The sequence below is a fragment of the Lissotriton vulgaris genome, unplaced genomic scaffold (assembly GCF_964263255.1).
Source record: "Lissotriton vulgaris unplaced genomic scaffold, aLisVul1.2 SCAFFOLD_1315, whole genome shotgun sequence".
NCBI lineage: Eukaryota > Metazoa > Chordata > Amphibia > Caudata > Salamandridae > Lissotriton > Lissotriton vulgaris.
Window position 1 is genome coordinate 658,601 of NW_028247735.1, and position 20,745 is coordinate 679,345.

The window sequence follows — 20,745 nt, forward strand, 5'->3', positions numbered from 1 at the left end:
TTTGCTGGTTGGCCACTTCTTTCCGACGTGTAGTGCGTTGAAGTGTACAATGGAGTGGTCCATCCATGTGTGCGGGGAGAGGTGGATGAAGGGACCTTGTTGCTAGCTGAGAGCTAGCTGAGAAGATGGTGGGTCTGGCCTTGGACGAGCTGTGTGAGTCTGATGTTGCAAAGCCCTTGTGAAGGGCGTTAGAGTTGGTCTGGGTTGAGATGAAGGTTAAAGTCTTTGAGCAGTAAGAAGTCATTGCCGATAATGTCAGTAAGGAGTTTGCTGAAGGTGGTCGGTATGCAAGGGTGTCTGCGATGGTCGTGGCATGGCTGACTTGTAGTCAGAAATGCATGTGTTCCATGAACGCTGGGGGTACTTCAGTGGAAGTGGTGCAGCTGATGGTCTCTCTGTGAATGATTGCAAGGCCTCCTCTGGGTTTGTGGTGCCTGGCTTGGTGGGTGATCATGTAGCCTAGTGGGACGGCCGAGTTGATTGCTAGGTTGAATGCAGACTTGATTCAGGTTTCTGTGAGAAAAAGTATGTCCGGGGAGTGCGTGTTGATGAGGTCTGAAACCTCGGTGACGTGCTTACAGAGAGATCTGCAAGTGGTAATGAGCATATGAAAACGTCCTGCCGTGGTGTGAGGTGTGGCGCGGAGGCTGTTGTCGCGTCAGCAATCGGTGTTGCTTGCTTTTAGGTCAGAGGATTTATAGAGGCAAAGGTCAGGTGGACCAGGGTTTGTGACGCTGGAGATGGTCCATGCATGGACGAGTGCAGATGGGCTTGCCTTTGGCAGAGCGCAAAGTGGCCGCCGTTAAGTAGGTCCTGGGAGGGGCAGGGGTGCGGGTGAGCAGGCGGGGCTAGGGAGGGACAGGAAGCAGAAGGCACCTGGAAGATGCGGGAGAAACATGTAAGGAGAGGGGGAAGGGTGGAGATGGGAAAGCGTGGGAAGGGGAGGTGGGAGAGTCCCTAGAGAGAGGGGAGAAAATGAGGCAAAAAGAGAAGAAAAACTGTCCTGGGCACAAGAAGGAGGCAAAGCACACCCGGGCACAAATACGAGGCGAAGTGAGAATGAAATGAAAGCACAAGTGAGAGCATAGAGAAGCGAGAATGGTGAAGAGTGCGAGATGAGGGTCAAAAAGGCAGAGAGTGAATGAGCCAGATGAGCTCAATGCGAGAGCCCATAATGGAGGCACAAAAGGGGTGCGCACGAGTGGGCAACAAGCGACATGCCAGAGACAGAGGGAAAAGGGTGAGAGAGAGAGTCCGAAACAGGCATACAAGAGAGAGAGAGAAAAGGAGTGCAGTAAGGCGTGAGAGTGAAATTAGTCGAGAGGTGAGCAGAATAGCAAATCCAACAGCAGGGAGAGAGGTGGAGTGCATGCAGGCGGTACCTCGAGTCAGACGGTGGGGTCCAAAAGAGCTTTGGAGTGGTTGGTTGACTAGTTCATATAAGTCTGAGCCTGTCTGTAGTGGGGTATTGGTCTACGGAAAAATCTTAATAAGGCGCAAGAGGCAGTTAGTAACTGATAAGTCAAGTACTTTTTGAAGGAGCAGTCAAATATCTAGCCTAATTTCCTGATAGGCCTTTGTGCCTTAGTTCACCAAGACAAATCATGTGAGCGGCCACAGCCTACATATGGAGCAAAAGAAAGGTACAACATGCAACTATGTAGAAATGTGATAGCCCTTGCGCAGCAGCAGCCTGGCATGAAGAAACTGGAGTGCAAGATGTTGGTTGGTCTACTTTCCATGGGACCTCTGTTGATGGGCCATTCTGAACCTCTTTTACTTTTTAGGAAGCACGAAACGGTCATTCCCAGCGAAGTTCCCCTTGTTCAAGAACTCACCACCACGCTGCGAGAGTGGGCTGTCATCTGGCACAAGCTCTATGTTGTAAGTTACTCATCTAAGTTTAATATGAGGTGTTTAGAAGGGGATGAGAATGCTTAATTATTACCCACACACCATGTTTTTAAAAAAAAGTCTCAGGTTGACCACCTGCCCCTTCCAGCATGCTCCAAGTTTATTGTATCTGAAATGTGTCCACCCCTGTGATCCCTTGGTTTTCCTTTCACCCCAGGCTTACAGTCTGCTGGGTTTTTTATCTTCACCAACTCCAAGCATCTTATTTCTGATATTAAATGTTGCGGAAGCTTAACATGAATTGAAATTCCATCGCAAGCCTTTCACGTCTAACTAGACAGTTTCCAATCACAGTTTCAAATATCAATTGTTCTGAGCACTGTGTGAAATGACTTTAGGGGAGTTAGTCTTATTTCTGTTAGGTGTGCTCAGCTGTCCCTGTGCAAGTGTAAACTCTTCACTCACTGAAACCACCATCAACTCATGCAGACATCTGCAAAGTTAACAGACGTCTGCCTGATTGAGAGGCTAATGTTTGCAAGCGCTGATAGTTTCAGAAGTCTACACCCTTAATTGTCACTGTTTGGTCTCCAAGTGAACAAGTTAATGCAGTTGGGGAGACCACTGTCCCTTGTTCCCCGACACAAAAGTATGTGAAACATGCCAACAGGCTCATTTGAAGGGTGATTTCTGCCCCTACTACTCAGTCCCCACTTCTCCTTAGTATGCACACAACCTCACAAGGCCCACAACTCAAAAACTGTAGAGCCCTCTAGCTTCCATTGCAGCTCCTTGACACCAGATGACTTCTCTCTCACCACACACAAACACCCCCTCTCTCAAACACACACTCGGTCTCTCTCTCACTTTCAAGTGAGCTACATTTTCTGAAGTTAAATGTAACTTACATGTTTCAATTCATCACTTCTGCTTGGACACTATCGACTCATAATGCTATATATACCTAGCATAAATAATTAAACATTGAAAGAAATGTAAGGCAGCATGATGAATGTTAGCCAGCAAATATGAACTAGGTAAGAAGCTATCGTGAATGAGGGATTTTTAGTCTTATAGTAAAAGTACCCCTATCTCGTTTCCCCGGAACTGGGTTGAATCCCGTATCTCGGTTGGAACATCACAGAATTTTCCACTGGTGACTTTACTCACAAGTTTCTACAGAGACATTCAGATTTAAATTTGGAAAGCAAAAGCATATTATGGTTGGGCAGTCTCCAGCCCTTGCATAACAATTTCCAAAACATGTATAAACACAAGTCATTTTTCATTGAAGTAAGAAATTTTAATTGTAATTTGTCTTCTGTGCTTTGATGCTCATATGATAAATGTATTAGTTTACCTATTGAGCATTTGTTTCACAAAGGTGATAGGTTGCAAAGTGGTACGTTAATTGAGCATTAGAGACAAAAATGTTAAAGTGGACTAGATTAAAAAAAGTATTTGTTCTCCAAGATGACACTTAAATACATAAATATCATCAACTACGAGTACAACTTCATGTCAGTGATTCACAAAACATAAAGTTGCTCTAGCCAACAGATTTTACTGACAATTAAAATTTCGTCATTGTGGTTGCATTTTTTTCTGTTGATAAATCAACTCACATAAGTGGTTTGTGGGAGTTCGAGGGCGGAGTTACCTGTCAAAGCAAGTAAACACCTACAAACATCTAGGTTTATGTTTGTTCACAATCGTTTGTCAAACATATTACTACTGTGGATTTGGTTGAAAATTTACTCTGACAGATTAAAAAAAAACTCTACCTGTAGAGAAACTATGAAAACCATCAATCCTGAAAAGTGGAAATATGTTACTGTACACTACATTTGTGAGATAAATGTTCCCACAACTATTTAACTGTCTCATTCTAGTAACACTCCTGGAGATCTGTGATAATTCCAAGAAAAGGTAAAAATGTATGTAAGCATAGGCTTGCAAGTGTAAATTTTGTGAATCGGACCCAGAGAGGTGATCGGTAATTTGTGGACCAAAACATAGCATACAATATGCAATGCACACGTTACCATTAAATATTTTTACAATTTAAGGAGCTGAAAGATAAAGTGATGCTGGTTAGAAGCTAAATTATCTTATAGAATCTAGGCTTCTACTTTGTGAAGGTCATCAATTTAGCTACTTGACTGTACCCTTCCTGAGCTCATTACTGTTGTCGATACCCTATACCGAGAAATACCTTTCGTTGTTCGGGTAAAACTAGCAGTCCGGTGTTGATTAATGCATGACACATTTTGAGAGGTTTCTTCAGCCCATCTATCTGCTGTTGGAATAGAGGGGGCACATGAATGCTTTAATGGAAATGTTCTCGAGGTATGTGAAAGGTGTAATACTCTATCCATGGCTGACACTAAGATGGTGTAACCTGGTAAACATAAAAGATTGTTTTGACTGGATCTTTGTGTGAGCAAATGTTTTGAGGAGCTGTACCACAGGCATCTTGATGATACGAAAAGGCCAATTTACATGTTGACAATGAAACCGGGGCAATTTGACTGCAATCTAAGAATGAGGAAGGATGCAAGCAATCCATAAGATAATCATCTCATACATGAAAAATTGATATTGAATGAATGAATAAACTTTATTCGGATAAAGATATCCATAAAAGTACAATTCGTCACACCCAAACAGGTATAATAAAATATTAAAAAACATATGAGTATGCAATACTATCCAGGTCAAATACACCTTACGAGAATATAAAGATTAACAACATAAATGGCATTTGTGCAGAATTTATACAAATGTAGGTCTAAAACAATTTGTACAAATCGGCCAGAAGATAATGATGATAATAAAAAGCATTAGGTAACAATAAGACTTCATAGTGCAGATGGATCTGTGCAACATTAGCAATATTTACGTTAGAGATACAAAGAATATTCAATGAAACAGAGTAGCTCCAATGGGACCATGGGGGTAATAAATATAAATCTGGAACAATTTGTGCAATCACCCAAAAGTATGGATAAAGTGCATTAAATTACGTGCGGACTTAATAATACAGATAAGAACATATGTCTTCAATATCCAAAACATATTCCGAGCGAATCGCAGCATCAATGTACAGTTGGTCGCCCTTCGCTAAGATAAAAATAAATAAGAGCATATAGTAAGGGCATGCCATGTTAGGGTTCATTCAGTGAAGCACAGGAGCATACTGCGCTTTGGAGAAATGAGCTTACTCTAAAAATCAGATAGTCATTTCCTAGTTCTAATATTTCAAGGTATGCCAATCTAAAGTCCGTTATAACCCGACCTTTAAAATATGGGGACATGTACCATTTAGTATATGTCACATAAAATTACAAAAGAATATAACATGTAACAGGGTCTGTTTACTACCATGTCCACAGGGACAAATCAGTTGCTCTAGATTTTTGTTAAAACCTATAGGGAAGCAAAGAGAATATTTAATGCTTCCGTCCCTGAGACGATAGAGTAGACTCCTTTTCCATCTCCCCATATTCTTTCTAAGGTATAATTGTGGCATGGTATGTTGGGTACTAGGTGTATCCAGGAGGTGCAAGTTTCTAGCCACAGTCAGTTTTTGGTGCTCAGTATCTTGTCTTTCTTTACGATATAGATCGTAAAGTGCCCCCCTAACTGATTTTATATTTATTCCTTCCGCTTCCAGTGGATGATTAAAAATGTGCTCCATATCTACACTGGCTAAACTGTTTTTTTACTGCAGCTAGCCAGGGTATGCCGCTACCTCTGTCACACTTAAGGCAGTCAGTGATTATATCTCTGGTCAAAATTGCCGCAGGGTTTTGCCATAATTTCACCCAGAATATAGCTGGGTGTGACCTAATGAAATCCTCCACGTATTGTATGTTCAATTCCTTTTGGGTAATATAACTAGAAGATGATATAAACGCGCCAAGGATTTTCCTACAGAACCTGTTCTCTTCGGTTTGAATCCCACTACAGTTTGCTTGCCCCCAGACTTCGGCCCCATAGGTAGCCGTCGGTACACATTGCGATTTATATATCTGAGTCAACGGTACCACCACCTCAGAATGTCTCGGTTGCCTAAGACTGATTATAGAATTTATTGCTTTAGTTAGTTTGCTTCTACCAAGGGCCGTATGGGCTTTCCAAGAGCCAGATTCTGAAAAAACTAAACCCAAATAGGGAAAAGTGCTGGTGCAAGTCAACAATTCATTACCCACTGAAATAGATTTAATATAGTGTTTTTTAGGACCACAACTCATGATAAAAGACTTTTTAAAATTTGTACATAGATCCAGGTCCGCCATGAAAGACAGAAATCCCTTGACTAAAGTGCGGAGTGCATTTGGCGTGCGACCCATAAGGACCGCATCATCTGCATATAAAAGCACGGGCAGTAATTTACCGTTAATCTTGGGGACAGCCTTAGACGTTCTTGACAGGGAGTTGTGTAGTTCGTTAATATAAAGAATAAAAAGCAGGGGGGCCAGAACACAACCTTGTCTGACCCCACGGCCAATGACGATGTCCCCAGAAACTTCCCCGTCATCACTTATCCTCACCCGTGCCTTCAAGTCCCTGTGCAAATAAGCCAGAAAACAAACCAGTGTCTCATCCAACCCATAATTTAAAAGAATTTTCCATAAACGTGATCTGTTGACAAAATCAAATGCTGAGGATAAATCCATAAAACTTAAATAAAAAGGAGCATTTTTTGCAACCGTATATTTCCCCATAATAAGATTCAAATTTAAGCACTGTTCAACAGTTCCAACATTGCTTCTGAAGCCCAGCTGACAACAGTTTAAAATTAGATTGTCTTCCGCCCAAAGCCTGATTCTGTTAAAAACTACCCTTCCCAAAATCTTCAGGGTGTTATCGATCAGAGAAATGCGACGGTAGCAGCTGGGGTTCGATCGGTCCCCTTTTTTAAAAATGGGCACGATTATACTGGTTGACCAAGTGCTCGGGATGGTTGCGTTAGTCCGATTATTAAAAACATTGCATAAAAGGGGAGCCCAAAGGTCCTGTTCCTGTTTAATAAGATCAATAGATAACCCATCCGGACCTGGCGCTTTGTTTCCTAAACTTTGATGTAAGACCTCTTGAACCTCGGATATAGTTATAGTGACATTTAGAGCTTGTTTACAGATAGTATTGCTGGATGTTATTGGGGGGGGGGGGCAGTGTAGATTCCATCAAAATGCTTCTCCCATAGCTCGCTAGATATATTACAGCTTATTGGGGTAATGTTTGTATCCATAGACCTCATGTTTTTAACTTCCCTCCAGAATCCATATGTATCCTTTAGGGAGGCAGCCTTAACTAGATTATCCCAACATGTTATAAGTAACTCATCAGATCGTATTTTAGTGGCTATCTTATAACGGGCTCTTCAAGATCTTACTAGAGATACATCCCTGGGTGTAGCCGCTAATGCTTCACGCAGGTCTCTATTGGCCCGAGAACACGAATTATCAAACCACCTGGGGATCTTACTTGTATAGGTAATTAGTTTAGAAATTATCCGCCTAATACCAATACAGAGGCCCATAAAAGCTTCAGTAATATCCCCACCTGTGGAGCTACTTGACAAACATGTGTCTACTAGTGTGGGATACATCCTTATCGTACATTCTAGTAAGGCTTTATTGTCTATCCCCTTCCATATCAGCCTGAGCTTATCCATGGATACCACAAGGTTTTTAGCCCCAATTTCTCTTTGGGTAATAGATTTGGAATTAAAAAGTTTTAAAATTGTTAAAATAGGATTATGGTCACCTTGGCTAGTACATAAAACCTCAGCCTTTTCTAAAAAACATTCTAATGAGGATGATATAAAAACATAATCTATAATTGATGAGCATCCGCGACCTCTGTAGGTAGGTAATGGCCCGCAGTTGGGTGAACGCCAGCTTTTTCCATAACATTAATCATATTCCGAGGTGACACAAAATTACAGAGTTCCTCCCCTCTTCTGCATGGGGTCACACCAACTGGGGTGATGGAAATATTTTCTGTATCCCTAGGCATGCGTGCATTAAAAACCCCAGCTAGGAGTATACCATCTAATTGATATTACTTCTTGGAATGTACTTAGTGATCAAAACAGAACTAATATTTGTTGGCCGCATTTTTTGACTGTGTAATATGTTGACATCAACTAAGACTTTGAGATATAAAGAAATAAAGATGTAGCCTAAAAAATTACATTACGGATGCCTCTATTAACAAAGGTTTTGGAAGCTTGAACATATACAACTGTGTTGTAAATGAAGTGTACTATAAGCATGTGGCTAAATCTCTGCTCCCCAATCCCACATGGTTAACATGGAAAGTACAGCAGATGTATACAATCCATGTGGACACTGACTCCTGCCTAATGGAGTAAATACTTGAGAGAGCAGCAAGCACGGAGGCCTTTTTCCTGGGTTTGAAAACAGCTTGAGTTGGATCTTACAGCTGAAGATAAAAAGCTTATTTTGTACCTACCCCAACAAATCTTTGCGTGCGTTGAGACTGTTACTATTTATTGGAGCAGCAAAGAAGAGCAAGAATCTGTCTATGTATGGTACCATCGCTCGCTGTGCAAATTTTGGTGTGCCAAAAAAAAAGGTATATAAAGGTAATTCGGCCTTTGTACATTCCTCAGGAAACATATCTGTTAAATGTGTTTAAAATAGAAAACATGATTGTTAAATGTTTGGATTGACATGCCTGCTAGAAGTGAATGGTAAGAGGTGCTTACTAGTTCTGGTGTTAGCCAAGAACTTTTGATTTTACTAAAATTATACACGGTCAAACATGAGAACTTGCTGGAGCTGCTAAGCACTAGAATGGGTCTATCGGGAACTGTTCTCAAATGGTTTTCGTCCTTCCTTCACAACCGGTCTCAGAAGTTCAAGATCGACAATGTGCTATCTACACCTGTGCCTGCAGATCTAGGGGTACCACAAGGATCCTCCCTCTCCCCCACACTGTTCAACCTCGTCATGGAACCGCTCGCCACCTTGCTCCAAGCTTCCAATGTCGAATTCCATATGTACGCCGACGACACACAACTTTACCTAAAACTACAATCCCCTGAAGATATCAAACATCTGAATTCCACGCTTATTAACACTCAATCTTGGCTGGCCGATAATCACCTCAAACTAAATGTTCTGAAAACTGAGTTCCTACTCATCTCACCCCCGGCGAAAATTTCCATCACCCAAACCTGGCTCAATAACTTAACAGCACTCAATGTCCAACCCACAATCGTGGACTCGGCGAAATCCCTAGGCGTCACTCTCGACGCCAAGCTCAACATGCAGCAGCACGTTAGCAAAGCCACAAAAGCAGCTAATTTCCAAATCAACACACTAAGGAAAATTAAACCCTTCCTCCCTGCCGAAGACTTCCAAACTGCTGTACAAGCTTTAGTCATCCCCCGAATAGATTACGGAATTGTGACCCTCAGCGGACTACCGCTATCCACAACAGCACCCTTAAGAGCCTCCCTGAACGCTGCCGCGAGACTCATTACTGGATCAAGAAAGCATTCGCATATATCCCCAGACTTAAAATCGCTAAAATGGCTGCCTTTTGAAGCCAGAATACAGCTAAAAATTGCAGTTATGACACATGCAGCCGTGCACCACAATGCACCCAACTACCTCGCTCAAAAGTTGTCTATATCAGGAGGGTCGAGATCCAATAGAAGTACAAAAAATCTACTCCTGAAACCTTGTAGATTCAGGAATGGCACCCAGGATCTGGAATGCGCTCCCCCCTGAAACAAGGCTTATCTCCTCCACTACACTCTTCAAGAAAGAGGTGAAAAGCATCCTTCTGGCCAAGATCTCCTGAACCTCACAGGTGCTGGATCAGTGACTCTGCATTGCTTTCTACCACTGTTCTCATTGTCCCTTGGTACCATTCTTCTACTTGATGGGGACACTACTACGCTACTCTCGTCTACCGACTAATATAGGATACACGCTGGTTTACTGATCCACTCTCCCGTTGCCTTCACTCAGTGTTCTCTATATACTATAACACTGGTATAAGCCATCCACATACCCAAGGTGTACCTGAACACCCCTGTAGTGTGATCAACGATCAACGACTTGTGCTGTCTTATATTACTTGTTTATTTGATTGTATATGCATATGTTTTATGTATGTTATGATTGTTTTATGTATGTTATGATTATTACCATGTTAATGACTATTACACTGCTCCCATTATCTCTGTTCATTCCTACTGCCCCTACCTTGTCCATGTGAAGCGCTCTGATATCTGTAAGGATCTTGTTCGCGCTATATAAAACTTCGAATAAATAAATAAATAAATATAATATATTTACTTTCTTGGGCTTTCCGAGAATCCTCTTCATATGTTGCTCTGTTGTAGTGCAATTCACATTTTCCTTTACCCTCTGAAGCATACATCATGGGCCAAAACCCACTTCATCCATTGGCTAACTTCACTGAGAGTGACAATATTCTGCTCTTTCACAGGGAGCCAATTTATACAAAAGTAGTTTCTTTCATTGGCAGGGACTACGATGACAATGCTTGCTTTTTGAGACCCAAAACATTTCCTTTTTCTTTTAGCAAATTGTTTTTGTTTTTTAACGACAAGGGCCAGCTGCTCCCTTAGAAACAAAGGTTTACAAAACACGACCAAGCCAAAACAAGCATTGAGAAAGCCAAAAGACTGGAAGTCAACCCCAGATCAATTGGCTTTGCCAATGCTTGATTTTAAGTCGCATCATGTTTGCCTGCAGGTCATATTATGTAGATAGCATCTATGTCTGACACATTTTTCCTACTAACAAGATACGTATTGCTACTGATAGTTGAACTTTCAGGTCTTCCAGGGTGCTGCTACCAATTTACCATTTGTTTGTCCATTCTTTTAGAATGATGACAAGACGCTGTTCCGACATGTGCAGCAGATGACGTACAGCCTGATTGAGTGGCGGTCCCAGATCCTGTCCGGCACGCTTCCCAAGGATGAACTGGCAGAATTGAAAAAGAAAGTCACTGCCAAGATTGACTATGGCAACAGGTACAGTGCAGTTGCAGTGTTATGTTATGTGTTAAACTTACACAGAGTGCCTGGTTACTCCATTCAGTGTGTCCTCGCACTGAAGATTCATACACCACGAAGGCCTGAACTAAAAAGAGAGATCTAATCTATGCTAACCTGAAAAGCCACGTCTTTTGCTTTTTCCGCAAGGCTGGTTCTCAGCATTCTAATCTCAGAGCAAGAGGGAGAGTATTCCACAGTTTAGGTTCCAGGAAACTGAAAGAACAACCTCCCATACGTGCTTTTTCCACAGTCAAAACTGTTGTGAGCGCCACTTCAGAAGGTCGAAGACTTCTGGAAGGGTGATGGTCCTTAACCAGAGAGTGCAGATAGCAGGGCTTTCTTGTTCAAAATTTTATGGCAGAAGCATAAAGCTTTAGAAGCCACTGTCTTCCTCATCGCAAGCAAGTGAAGCTTTGCAATTACTTGGCCCATAGAAGAGTGTCTTGGAATGTCTAGTTGCAAGTATCCAGCAGCATTCTTCACCCTTTGAAGCTTCCTTAATCTTCCAATGGTAGTACATAAATATAGTACATTCCAGTTGTCCAGTTGTGTTGTGAGCAAGGCCTGGACCTCTGTTTTCTTGGGGGCTTCTGGTAGAAGACCTAGAATTTTCTACAGCATTTTCAGGATGACAAAACCGGTACCAGCAAGGTTGGGAATCTGATTGTCAAAGGTAAGATTGGTGTCAAACCAGATGCTGAGATTCTGACCTTTCTGTTTTGGAATCGGGACAGGTCCTAGTAGAACTGGGCACAATTCTCTGGACCAAATAGAGGATTGTTTCCCCAGAACCAGACCTCGATTTTCCCAACATACAGTTTGACGCAATGGTGATACATCCATTCAGCCAATCTGACGAGACAGGATCTAAAATAAGCAGGCAAAAACCCTCATCCTGAGACAAAGTAATGATAAGCTGTGTGTCGCTGACATATGACACAATTTTAAAGCCATAACGCTCGATCACATCAGCTAGGGAGGGCGTATAAAAATTTAACAACAGTCGGCTTAATGCTAAGCCCTGTGGTACCCCCTGCTGTAGCGGAAAAACCCTGGATGAGAAAGGCTGTTGCTCTTCCTGCAAGGTACGGTTATGAAGAAAGGAAGCCTGCTATCTCAAAGCAGTGTCACCGATACCGTGTGAGCACAGCTGTTCAAGCAGAAGGCCATGGGATATTGTACCAAACGCTGCACTTAGGTCCAGCATAATCGAAGCAGTGGTGTTGCCCTCATCAGAAATGAGTCTAAGAGACTCAGAAGCTAACAACAATGCAGATTCCTTGCTGTACTGAGGATGGAAACCAGATTAATTCTCCTGCAAAAAATCTTTAGACTCAATAGATTTCATAAGCTGATGAATAATATATTTTCCCCCTACTTTAGAAAAGAACGGAAGCAGGGAAATCGGTCTAAAGTTATGTGGCTTATCTGGATCCAATGTAAGTTTTTCTAAAAAGAGGGACGACAATGGCATGTTTCCATTTCAAGAGAATCTAACCTGTTGAGAAAGACAGGTTAAGCAGGTTGCATTACCCCTGATGGATAGCCTCCCTGCCCCGCTCCAGAATCGTAGGTGAGACCTGATCAGTTAGTGCACCAGACTTTACTTTAGGTTACAGAGTCTGCAGCTCTGTCAGAGACAAAGCCATCCCTGGAATCTGCTGGAGTAAACCAGGATTCAGGACAAGCAGCCTTAGTAACGTCCTGATGGAACATAGCATGGCTATCGATATGATAGACTTTATCATAGAAAAATTGGGCAATCCGATTGCAGTTGTCCACTGACAGGGCAATGTGGGTGGAGACACGCGCATCTGTGCAACTAGACCACCTGAGGAGAGATGGCGGGACGGTAAGAAATTAATTAAGCCAACTTCATTGTCTGCTTGCTTTCCCTAGAGTGAAAGAAGAACCTCCTAAACTTTTTTATTTTTGGGGACCCTCAATGAATGACTACTGGTCATCAGGGACCCCCCCCCCCCACCCCCCTCCCACCTAAGCCGTTTCTACGAATGGAACCACAAAACATTGCACAAAGCTACAGAATCATGTTTACATGAAACAATAAAGTATAAAAAAAATTAGTACAGAGACAAAATATATACAAAAATTCAAACTTTTATTGTTATAGGAAGATTGTAGCATTTCAAAATGTGGATTTATTTCTAAATGACAAAGCACTATTTTATGCTTTATCATACTTCTTTGTCTGTCTTGGTTCTAAGGTATGCTTTTTGTCAATGCCTATTAGTGCTTAAATTGATGTCACCATTTGTTATCCCTACTGTTCACTGTACTTGACCTGCTCTCATTAATCAAGCTAAGGATACCTACTTATTTTTTAGCAAAACAAAGGGAAATAAAAAGAGAATACAAAGAGTTCAAATTGCTGATATCAGTTATCCGTTTGGGTTACATTTACAACAGCATTTCTTATTAGTCATGGTATTGTTACATTGTGTTGCCCCCAGGTCTCCCCCGTTTCCCGCCGCATGAACTCAACCTCCCAGAAAAGTAACCGATCATGTACTCCACCCCCCATAATATTGCAATATTCGACTTAAGTCCAACTGCGTGCCCCAGGTTCTTCCTTATGAGTTCATCAGCATGTATCAAATTTTCATTCATTCAATCACCCATTGATGCTGTGGACTAACCCATTTCTTCCCCACCTTCCCCTTATGACTTATTAGGGTACGTTGGTGCTCAGGATTCCTGCCTCTTTGTTACCCTTGAGTCTTCAATTTTCTGTGTTGATCAGCGGAGGCCTAGAACTTGGAGTGTCTTAGATTTCTTGTATCATCTCTTCTCACGTTATCAGGTCATCTACAAGTTTATTGTCCCATCTTACGAGTCTCATGTGTGCCACCTCCGCAGTTGACCAATCTATCCGGTCCCTTTTCCATCCGCAAATGCTCGCGGGCTTGCCCAGTGTGTGTCTATGCGTCTCTTGGCTAGTATTGTGCCTAGTTTAAAGATTTTTATCTGTATATGTTTAAGGTTTTTTGCCCCTAGGAAGGATATTTAGGACATAGCTTTGAGTGCTGCCACCCTTTGTGTATTTGTGCGGTCCAGCTTTTGCCAGAAGGTTTGCATCACGTGGCATTAGAGGTCATGTGAAGGGAGCCTGCATCTCTCTGTCCACAACTTCCGCAGTTTTCCAGGATATTTGGATAGTTTGTGTGTTGGTTTGCCGGGTGCATGTCAAATGGACCTATTTGTATTGTCTAAGCTTGAATCTCGCATTATTAGGCCGTATGTACTCCTCACCATACTTCCTGCTTTGCCTGTTAGTTCTCCTACAGCACCATGTACCATGTGCAGTATTACAGAACGTGCCTCAGGGGTGCAACATGGTATGTGTGAGAAAGGGGTCCCCGCAAGGGAAGCGTGTTGTATGCAACACACACTAACACAACTATGGACTAAACAAACATTAATCAAAAAGATTTTTTACAGGTATTGTCATTTATTTTGCAATACCAGATATCAACCATTATCAAATTGCATTCACATTTAATAAATAGCCCCAAATGGGGAAAGGGAAGGGGGAGGAGGTGCTCAGGGAGGTGTAAAGTCAAAAAGGATAGGCACAGTCAAAAAGTAGCAATTATAGCAGTCTTTCAAATTAAGATCAAGACAAATCAGGTACAAAAGGCCAAAAAATTAAGGCATCCATTGAAGAGCTGTTAAACTAGAGACATTCAACGGTTACATACACAAATCAGAACTATCAGGGGCATGTGCCGGAGGTCCAGAAAAAGGAAAGAGCCGTCGACGTTTCGACCCCTGTCTGTAGGCTACGTTAGATCCTTTAACGGGGTCTTCATCAGGACATGTGCAGGGAAAAAGGGGGATTGGGGAGATCCTATCTGTGAAATTAAAACAGGATGTCAGACTAATACATTTGTAAGAACCAATTACAATCGCCCTATTTGACAGTGATAGAGTTCATTAAATTTACCATGGAGTCAGGGCCCAACCGGCCTCTGAACGTAGGAAGTGAGTGAAGCCACGCAGGCAGTCGTGGTCAAACTCAGCGATATTAATTCGCAACTACAGAGGAGAAATGAACAGTGTGGGATAAGAACATACCCCCAGTTGAGAGGTATTCTGTCATACAGTATTACATACTAGATTTAAAACCGGGACTCAACTTACATAAGCTTCAACCAATCAGTTAAAGATAAAGAAGTTCTGCTTCATAGCGATACATAGCAACTCAATTATGAAGTCCGTTGGGACTTGTACAGGAGCTGGTCTCTTGTCTAAAACCTCTCGCATCACGTCCAAAGCCTCCTGTTGAGGAATGCTAGTGTAAAGCGATACGATATCGCACGTCACCAAAAGCGCACTTTCTGGGTCGAAAGGTCTCATCTATCAGATTGATCGTTTGTGTAGTATCACGAAGATAAGCCCTGGTGTTAAGGGCGATAGGCTTTAGGAAAAAATCAATATATTTACACAAGGGCTCTAACATAGATCCACAACGGAGTCTTGTATGCCCTAGACTAGGGAGGCACTCCCATGTAGCTCTTTACCAACGTAGTCTCTGTTGTATCCTTACAGCGACCCACAACGTTACAAAGTTAGACCAGGAACAGCGTTCCATGGTTAAAGACAATCAGCGTCTTATTTCAGATTGTTTAATGTAAGTGACGAGGTGATTTATATGCCACAATGGTGGCCCCTGTTATGACTATTACTCGATTCAATCATTGCACATACCTACAAGTCCCACATTTTTTCCATCCACAGCCCGTGCACATTAATTGCACCTTTGGCCCTCTCTGATAACGACAATTGGGAGTGGAACTCACAATACATTCACCATTCGGCTGATTGGTTGAAGCTTATGTAAGTTGAGTTCCGGTTTTAAATCTAGTATGTAATACTGTATGACAGAATACCTCTCAACTGGGGGTATGTTCTTATCCCACACTGTACATTTCTCCTCTGTAGTTGCGAATTAATATCGCTGAGTTTGACCACGACTGCCTGCGTGGCTTCACTCACTTCCTACGTTCAGAGGCCGGTTGGGCCCTGACTCCATGGTAAATTTAATGAACTCTATCACTGTCAAATAGGACGATTGTAATTGGTTCTTACAAATGTATTAGTCTGACATCCTGTTTTAATTTCGCAGATCGGATTGCCCCAATCCCCCCTTTTCCCTGCACATGTCCTGATGAAGACCCCGTTAAAGGATCTAACGTAGCCTACAGACAGGGGTCGGAACGTCGACGGCTCTTTCCTTTTTCTGGACCTCCGGCACATGCCCCTGATAGTTCTGATTTGTGTATGTGACCGTTGAATGTGTCTAGTTTAACAGCTCTTCAATGGATGCCTTAATTATTTGGCCTTTTGTACCTGATTTGTCTTGATCTTAATTTGAAAGACTGCAATAATTGCTACTTTTTGTGCCTATCCTTTTTGACTTTACACCTCCCTGAGCACCTCCTCCCCCTTCCCTTTCTTCCCTTTCCCCATTTGGGGCTATTTATTAAATGTGAATGCAATTTGATAATGGTTGATATCTGGTATTGCAAAATAAATGACAATACCTGTAAAAATCTTTTTGATTAATGTTTGTTTAGTCCATAGTAGTGTTAGTGTGTGTTGCATACAACACGCTTCCCTTGCGGGGACCCCTTTCTCACACATACCATATAGCGCCCAGGTCCCCGCGACTGCATGGGTACAACCCCCTTTTCTGTAACGTCAGGGGTGCAACAGGCATGTGCGCCCGCTTTTCGTTCCCAGGGGCTCTTTGGTATTACAGAAAGGTCTGCAGACACCTGTGAGGCCCCTTCTGTAATACTGATAGCAATTGCGCATGTATAGCCAGGTCTGGTGGCTTAGTAGATTAATGCTTTCACTATAGGGGCCTGTGTTTGACCTCATGGTCACAGGTTAAAATCCCGGCGGGTCCATTCAGCCTTTCATCTTTCTGAGGTCGATAAAATGAGTAGCATTGAGATGGGTAAAAATGAACATGTGATTCAGCCCCAAGAGGCCTACGGGTGAATGTGCACTTTACAAATACAATGTTCTAGTTATGTCATGTTATGTCATGTTATGTTATGTTATTTTATGTTATGTTTTAGCACTAGCGCGATCACCAGAGGATGTTCTCTCAATTGTATGAGGGTGTGGCTCCATGCGAATGAGGGAATGGCATTGCCTCTGTGCTATATTTTAGACGTGGGGGCAGAGAGAGGCAAAGAACCTGTCAGGAGGAGCACTGACATTGTGTCTCTTAGAATGTATCCTTATGGAGGTTGGAAAGGGGGTCTATGGACCCCCCAGACATCCCCTTGCAGGCGGGTGCAGGCACCTCCTGTACCTTCATGCAAAGGGATCTCAAACCTCTCTTTAAAGTGCAGACGGGTTGCCCCTTCACAGAGAAACAGAGAGCAGCTTTAAAACAGCTGCTCTGTATTTCTCTTGAATGCGCTGCCCCGGAAGCAGCTCAAGTTCGTGGCTGCCCTGGAAGCAGCTCAAGTTCGTGGCTGCCCTGAGGGAAGCACATTCTTCACGATAGGGTGCACTTGTCCTGTTTGCACACCGCGCATTTACTTAATGGTGTGCTGCGGCGCAGACAGGAAAAGTGCACCCTATCGATAATAGCGCCCCATGCGTTTTGGGTTAGTAATGGTGTAGCTGGCTTGACTGCTTGCAACGCCCGGTATAAATGAGAGATCAGATGTCTCTATCCCAGGAGGGCGAGCAGCATAACCATTATGTTGAACTCCGTGGGCGCCTCCGGATAAGAGGTCCATATCCCTTAGTAGTGTGAGCTAACTTTACGTATTGGAGAAACTGCCCTAGGTTTGCGCTCAAATGTCGCCTGGTCCTCATCGGATGTGATAAATCTGTTTTATGGCTGCAGGTCGGCCCTTGTTCAATATCCTCCTCTCTTCCACGTCTCCATTGACATTGCTGTGGCTATCACTGCAAATGTGGCGGTGTCCCAAAGAGGCATGTCCTGCGCAAAGGGCCGGCGATTGAGTGCCTTTGTGATAGCCCTGTTGTCCCACGTGTTACCGATGTGGAGGATAATGTATAGGTGACCCTTTCTTGTACTGTCAGTAGTTCAAGCATTAATTTACAACGCAATACAATATTAATAATCATTTTAGCATGATTGCTAATAAATTAAATATCCTGGCAACAAGTGCTTGATTTTCTTAGCTATTTAAGACTATCAAGATCTTTTACAGCATCGATTTTCTCTCCTCCGTGACCCAGAGGTGAACGCACCTCACATACAGTGCACATTACATTAGAAGTTTCTTTAATTGTTTTTCAGCAAATTATTATCTAACTGCCACGCTTCTTTCTCTGACAACCGCTATGTATTAGTCTAGGGAAAATAGACCTAAATCAAGAAGTTTATTTCTTTTTTGCTTGTCCTTCAGTAGGTCAAATAAACACAAATGTTCATGTGAGCATGGAATTTTGTAGGCACGCATTAATTGTTCCTTTTTAGATCCTAACTACTGAAAGCAGTAGCTGTCTCTTGGCAAGAACTGTTGTCTTCAATATCTTACATATTCTTAGAGTGGGTTTTAAATCAGGCCGTTATTTTTTGATTTCAAAAGTTTTTTATTGGTTGTTTCAGCAAAACATGTAAGAAGTAGATCCAGTAGCATAATTAGAGTCACAATTTCACGGTTCAAAATTACTGTACGCTACAATACATCCATAGTAAATGTCAATACAAAAGTACATGGCTTGTATCCTGCCTAAGGCAGCGGTGCACGTATTTTATACTCAATAACATTTTAGTAACAGACATTGTATTCCAACAGCATTTTACTCATTCAGAAAGGAAAATGTACTATGATAGATAATAATACAATGATGGTAGTCCGTGAGCACATGTGAATGGATCATGGGCGGTGTGTGGACCATTTTAAGGTGGCTTATGTGTCGTGAAGTAGTTGTCAAGAGTCGACCACAGTTTTCTCATGGAAGGGCGCCACGGTGTCTGATGCAGTGCAATGTTATCTGCACCACGTAAGCTGATTATCCAATTCAGCCACCCTGCGAAGTTGGCTTTGCTGGTATCTTTCCAGTTGCTAAGGACTGTCTTGACCGCCGCTGTGAGGTGGAGGTCAAGTAATGCCCTATCGTCTGCGTCAAGGGATGGGTCCTGGGTGAATCCGAAAACTAGGTAAGGGAGCTCTTTTGTTGGTGTAATGTGGAATAGTTTAGAGACAAATTTGAATATCTTCTCCCAAAATTGTGCTGCACTGTCGCATTCTAGGATAATGTGCGATAAGTCACCCTCCGCACGTTTGCAGTTCCAGCAAAAGGCGTCTTGGGTGATGTTGTGTGCAAATAATCGCGCCGGGGTCCAGAAGGCCTTATGAAGGAGCCAGTATTTTGTCTGAGACAGTGTAGGGCTGATTTTGTGTCTCGTGCAAGATACCCATGTGTTGGTCCAATCTAATTCTGTGATTAGTCTGGATGAAAGGTTATTCCAGAATTGTGTGATAGGGGCAGTAAGGCTAGATTGTTGGGGACGGCTGAGTCTATAGAGAAAGGAAACCTGGTGTCCTAGTCTGTTTAATCTGGCAAGGTATGTTGGGAGGGAGGGTGGTGTCGGGGAGAGTTTGGTTTTGGACAATGCTGTTTTTACGTTTAGGAAGTTGTAAAATTCAATTGGTTCAAGATCGTATTTGATTTGCAAGTCACTGAATGGAATAGAGTATGCCCCCGCAAACAGTTGGTATGGGAACAGTATGCCTTTTTTGATCCATGTCGCATTGTGCAGAGGTTTACCCTTGTACATAATGTTACGGTTGTCCCATAGGGATTCCCATTGTGAGCCCCGAATGCTGTTTTCTAGGATTCTGTCAAACTGCAGGAGAGCAGATTTGGTGTTATGAAATATTGATTTAGAGTGGGTTAGTTTGTTTAGGTTAGACGAGAGAGCCGCGCTAGGGGTGATACCGTCTAGAATTTCTTTCTCGATTTCTAGCCACACTGGAGTGTAGTCAGGTGAAGGTGCGAGCCAGTGGGCTCCTTGTTTGGCTAGGATGGCGGCTTCATACCTTTTAAAGTCTGGCAAATTGACCCCACCCGCAGATTTGTCTAAACAAAGCTTTTTTATGCTGATTCTAGCTCTTTTCCCTTTTCCAGAGGAAGTTTGAGATAGCCATGTCAAGTTTGTGATAGAAGTCTGACGTGAGGGTTAGAGGGAGCATAGATATGAGGTAATTAACTAGAGGTGAAATCATCATCATCTTGATGGTCTCCACTCTGCCCCACCAAGTATTTAATCGAGGGGACCATCCCTCTAGTTGGGTCTTGATTTTATTTAAAGTTATCTTTTCATTTCTTTGGAGGGTCTCCATAAGGGAGTCACCAAACTCGATAACTAGGTATTTCACAAACTCTGGTTGCCAGCATAGCCCTGAATTTCCCAGCACTTCTTTGGGAGTTAAAATATTGAGTGGTTTGACCTCTGACTTATCCCGATTGAGTTTGTACCCTGAATGGGAGGAGTAAGTATCAATAGTAGTCATTAGTGCAGGGATGGAGGAGTCTGGTGATTCTGTTACAATCAGGATATCGTCCGCATAGGCGGCTAGTTTGACGCACTTATCCCCGAATTTCAGACCTTTGATGTTCTCATTTTTTTATATTAGCAATTAGGGGTTCCATTGCTAAGAGGAAGAGTGAAGGGGAGAGGGGGCAGCCCTGTCTTGTCCCTTGTTCCAAAGAAAGGGGGTCTGACAATAAACCATTTATAGCAATGCGTGCGGATGGTGAACGGTATAGGGCCATAACGAAATCAGTGAATG

General features: G+C 42.7%; 1 protein-coding gene across 1 annotated transcript in view; it reads left to right on the forward strand.

The window, feature by feature from the left end:
- The window catches only part of LOC147665059 (dedicator of cytokinesis protein 5-like), a gene marked incomplete at its 3' end in the record, with an annotated part of 265,414 nt that extends 253,045 nt beyond the window's left edge, over positions 1-12,369 (forward strand). Inside the window, exons 5-7 of the mRNA XM_086949783.1 lie at positions 1,788-1,884; positions 10,758-10,906; positions 12,314-12,369. Coding sequence (XP_086805909.1) covers positions 1,788-1,884; positions 10,758-10,906; positions 12,314-12,369 — 302 coding nt within the window. The remainder of the gene's footprint in view (positions 1-1,787; positions 1,885-10,757; positions 10,907-12,313) is intronic.
- Positions 12,370-20,745: the final 8,376 nt, after the last annotated feature.